The sequence below is a fragment of the Saccostrea echinata genome, unplaced genomic scaffold, assembly GCF_033153115.1.
Source record: "Saccostrea echinata isolate AGI-Se365-2 ecotype Australia unplaced genomic scaffold, CSIRO_AGI_Sech_v1 ptg000029l, whole genome shotgun sequence".
NCBI lineage: Eukaryota > Metazoa > Mollusca > Bivalvia > Ostreida > Ostreidae > Saccostrea > Saccostrea echinata.
In genome coordinates this window covers 14823950-14828590 of record NW_026889778.1, presented here as the reverse complement: position 1 = coordinate 14828590, position 4641 = coordinate 14823950, and the positions used below count along the sequence as shown (strand labels likewise).

Here is a 4641-nt window from a genome sequence, read left to right as displayed (position 1 = left end):
TTGGGGGGGGGGGTCCTTTCGTTAATGAGAAAAGGGAGTTCAGTGCCGAAATGATCACTAGATAGAAATTATATTACAGCGATAAGTATTATTTGCGTTAATAATGCAGTGTTTCTTCAGCAAATCTTGTGTATTTGCTTCCTGTGATAAGTGTAGTGACGGCTGGAGAGGATGGTTTCTTTATTAAGTTCTTCGGGTCATTTGTGCGAGGAAAGATGCAATCGAAACGGCTTCTCTAAACTGTTCAAAAAAGGAATAAATTCCGGAACATAATTATCATTTGGGAAAAATCACCAGGACTGAAAGTATTTTAGACGAACGGCTTGATTTAATTTACATGTGGTTTATTATATTGATTAACCTCTCTAACCTCTCTAGCCTCTCTCTCTCTCTCTCTCTCTCTCTCTCTCTCTCTCTCTCTCTGGAAAAGGGTGGGGATCATCTATTGTAAATATTTAAGTTTTCTCTGAAATTGTTCAAAATCGTAGAATAAAACTTTTGAAACAGAGAAAAAACATACAAACAAACAATTAAATCTGAACTGTGTAACTTTTTTAAAGGGGATTGGGGGGAGGGGGCAAAAAAGCCTCTAGTATTAGATGAATCTGAGTTTTCCGCCGAGATTTTATAACTACACATCATAAAAAAGCACAATAAAATGTAACCAACAAGAAAAAAAAATAGAAATAAGCTTAAAAAAGATAAAAAATAAATAAATAAATAAATTTTAAGAAAGACACAAAACAAAATAATATCTCTCGTCATGGCTCTCATTTTTTTTTTTTTTTTTGGGGGGGGGGGGGAGGGGGTTGTTGTTACATGTAGTGTTAATATATAAACCTGGATTTTCTTCTGAAATGCTAAAATCATCGATCATAAAAATATCAAGGTAATTAAAAAAACTATCTTAATGCCATCTGTAGTCCAAGGCGATTTTTGTATGCATTTTTCACACCACAAGCATGGAAATGTTAAAACAAAATAAACTGCACTGCTAAAAGCAACTAAATAAGGAGTAGAATTCCTGCTCTAGAGATATATTGTACAAACTATCTTTAATTTTATGTGTTTAAATCAAGATTAAAACCTTTTGCACTACCCGGACCTTTAAACGTAGTCAAACCTTTTCTTATACGGGCCGGGCCTTTTCTTATAAAAGGCGGACCTTATATGTTATCGTATTAGCCCCCCCCCCCCCCAACCTTTAAACGAGGCGGACCAAATATCATGCCACACCGGTCGGCAGGGGGTGCTTACTCCTCCATGGCACTGTGAACTCGAGTGTTTTTAACGTCCGTGTTTGCCCTGCTCACAATTTGTACGGTTTCAACATAGGCACTCTCCAGCTTAATTGTTTAAAAAAATATATCTACTATACTATAAACATAACATGTTTATAGTATAGTAGATATATATTTTTTGAAAATTAAGCTGGGGAGTGCCTATGGGTTTCAATGGACTTTTGGGGCTTATTACTGTTCGTTATCTCCATATTTGATTTAAAATATAAAACATTCAAGTACCTATGAAGACAAGAATCCTAATCAGTGATGAGAACGGTGGTAATTAATGAATAAAAGGCACAAAAGGGAGTATTTTGCATTCTTTTTTGAAAATGTCCCCGATTAGATACAATGAATCAAGTACTGGTTTGTGAATATTAATGAGTGTGAAATAGGTCCTCGTTTGTGCTGTAAAAAGTGCTTGGCTTAAAATTAAAGACATTGACATATTCTCATCATATTCGCCATCAGAGTTACATGTATAGGAGAACTAATATTTTTGGTCAAAAGTCAATGAAATAATAAAAATAAAGAAGTCCCCACTTTGACAGTCTTTAACCCCTGTCCCCGTTTGACACCTTTCACATGTAGGTGTGTGGGTGTGTGTGTTTGGGTGTGTGTGTGTGTGAACAAGGTCTCCTGGATTTGGGTAAATTAAACAGTTCATTAAATTTTCAATATGTTAGTCAAACTTAAGAATATACATGTACCATATTTCAAAGATTTAAAAGCAAATAAGATATTTGCTAAAACGCGAATATTGTATTAAATATAATGCCTTCTATCTTTCATCCCAGAGGTATATATCTTATGAGTACAAAACACCCTAATGTAAGAATTATTCATTTCATTCAAATTCTATTTATTGAGATTTCTTTGATAAATCACAAACGTCCCCATACAGCAACCTCTGCCGGGTCTAGAATATTTTCTGATCCCTCGACGATCTGTATTTGTACATATCGACCATATGTTTTTGATGGGCACCATACAGAGAACCTTTGTCCAGCTTTTGTTGGTCCCATAAAATGACCGCAAAAATGCATGTAGTATACGTTTTTCCCCACTTTAACGTCAACGTCATGAAGTCGGCCATCTATATAATCATAATTAAAATAATTTTTAAAATATTTGGCATCCTTCAGATACAATACGTTGATGAATTTATAAATCTAAGTCAGTGTCCTTTGGTTTATCAGTTTAGATACAAATACAATATTAAAGACATGACATGTTTAAATTACAAACCACATACAATTTATATTGTAGTAGAAAAGATTTTAAATTTTAAAATGAAAATCATAATAAGAATCTTTTTAAAAATACATATTCTTGAAAAATAGGTATGAGCAATCCTTTGTTTTCATTTTTTTTTTTTTAATTTGGCGTACATCTAATCAAATACAATCTTTTTAGATTACTATTGAGCAATTCGGTTATAAAATAGATAATACAAATCTGATGTAACAATATGTTATTGCAGTAAACATGCTGATTTTTCATGTAAAAACTACTAAGGATGGCGCAAAAGATTAACGTAGCTAATTTTTTTGTGAAAAAAAGATTAATGATTGGGAGCTACAAATTCACTCCTTAGGCAGACTTGTGATGTAGCTACAAAATAGTAACAGAGAACAATTCTGAATATCTATCATCCTGTAATCTTTTATCCTGGCCAACCAGTGTAAAAAGGTTTTGTGTCTTAAAAGGGAATATTACCAAGCAATATGCATCACTTCTTCGGAAAAAAATGGGTGAGAGAGGGTAAAATGGTTGCATTAAAATGATGATTAGACAGATAAAAACGCTAACGATTGTTGTGTAATATACAATATCACATTAAAATAAACCATAAAAAATGTTTTGCAATGTGCAGTTACCTTTTTGGGATAGTCAACATTGCATTGTTTTCTTAGAACTTCGTAAAATCTTCCTCGGTATATTAAATTTCTTGAAAAAAAAAATAAAGTGTTATCAAAACAAATTTATTAAAGAAGAGTTTAATATATAAACTGATGAATACTTACCACAGCAGTTCTTTCTAGCGAAGATTTCTATTTGGTGTATTTCGTAGATTCTCCCAAGATCAATTCGAAGCCAAGGTGATTTTTCTTTTTCAGTATGGGAAAAGTCAGAAAGGAGACCATTGACAGCTTTAGATGCTGGAAACTTTGGATGACTCGAACTTTGAATTGCATGCTTTCCATACGCCACATTTCTAAAGTGGTCATGAAATGCAACAACTTTAATTTCAGCGACGCAAACCAGAACTAAATTGAGCAACATGGAGCGTGCCATTCTTGCATTAAATGGGAGTAGTTGAAAATGAGTCGTTCTACTGTTCAAAATGATCTTGGATATACACTTATAATACAATAAAATGCCAGATATATATACATAATAAAAAGCAACTTGTGACTAAGTCACAGATGTTATATGGGCGGGCAATTTTTAGCAAGGTATTTGGAGGTTTAAAAGAAATTTGCTTCTGCTACCCTGAGGTTGATTAAAGAATTCGATTTCGGTAATATGATGTCATCATTTTTGTTTTAAATTCTTGAATTCTTCACTTAAAAAATGCCTATCTGCTGAAAGTTATTATGTATTAATTTATATGTTTCCCTTATAAAATATTTTTAAATAATTCTACTGTAGACAAAGAACAAGAAGATTTTTAAACTTTTTTAATGAAATCAACCTGTCTTTTAAGAAAAAAAATCTCAAATTCACACCTCAGCAGTCTCCCAGAGAGTGAGATTGATTGATTTATTGATTGTTGTTTTACGTCCCATTCGAGAATTTTTCACTCATATAGAGACGTCACCATATACCGGTGAAGGGCTTCAAATTTTGACCTTTACTCGGCACTCAGGGCCATTGAGCAGTGAGGGATCTTTATCGTGCCAACGCCTACAGTGACACGGGCCTCGGTTTTTAAGGTCTCATCCGAAGGACCTGCAACTTTCACTTCAAAGTGCCGAGCGCATGGCGAAGGAACAGTTGCTACCATTTTTTATCGGACTTAGGTCAGTCGCGGCCGAGATTCGAACTCACGACCTCCCGATCACGAAGCGAGCGCTCTACCGACTGAGCTACCGTGAACGGTCCAGAGAGTGAGAACAATAGGGCCTGTTAATATCAGTTAATGTCGGCAATTGTCAAAGTTTCTTATTAGGGAAAAGGGTTAGTAATTGTCTCAGTTTATCAGCACCGATTTAGTACTATCTAAGTTTATCAGCACCGGTGCTGGCAGTATTAAGATAAGTTATTTTTTAAGTTTTGCAGTAAAGACAGTTCAAAGTCAGCAGTTGTCTAAGTTTGTAAGTAACAGATGGGAATTTCAGTACATTTCTGGTTT

At 34.2% G+C, this 4641-nt stretch overlaps 1 protein-coding gene across 1 annotated transcript; it reads right to left on the bottom strand.

The window, feature by feature from the left end:
• Window positions 1–2128: 2128 nt before the first annotated feature.
• Window positions 2129–3581, bottom strand: LOC133194235 (fucolectin-7-like). Its single transcript, XM_061330233.1, has 2 exons — window positions 3311–3581; window positions 2129–2379 (listed from the first exon to the last, which is right to left on the bottom strand). The coding sequence occupies exons 1-2, from the start codon at window positions 3579–3581 to the stop codon at window positions 2168–2170; spliced, it is 483 nt and encodes a 160-aa protein (XP_061186217.1). The 3' UTR covers window positions 2129–2167.
• Between the last annotated feature and the right edge of the window lie 1060 nt (window positions 3582–4641).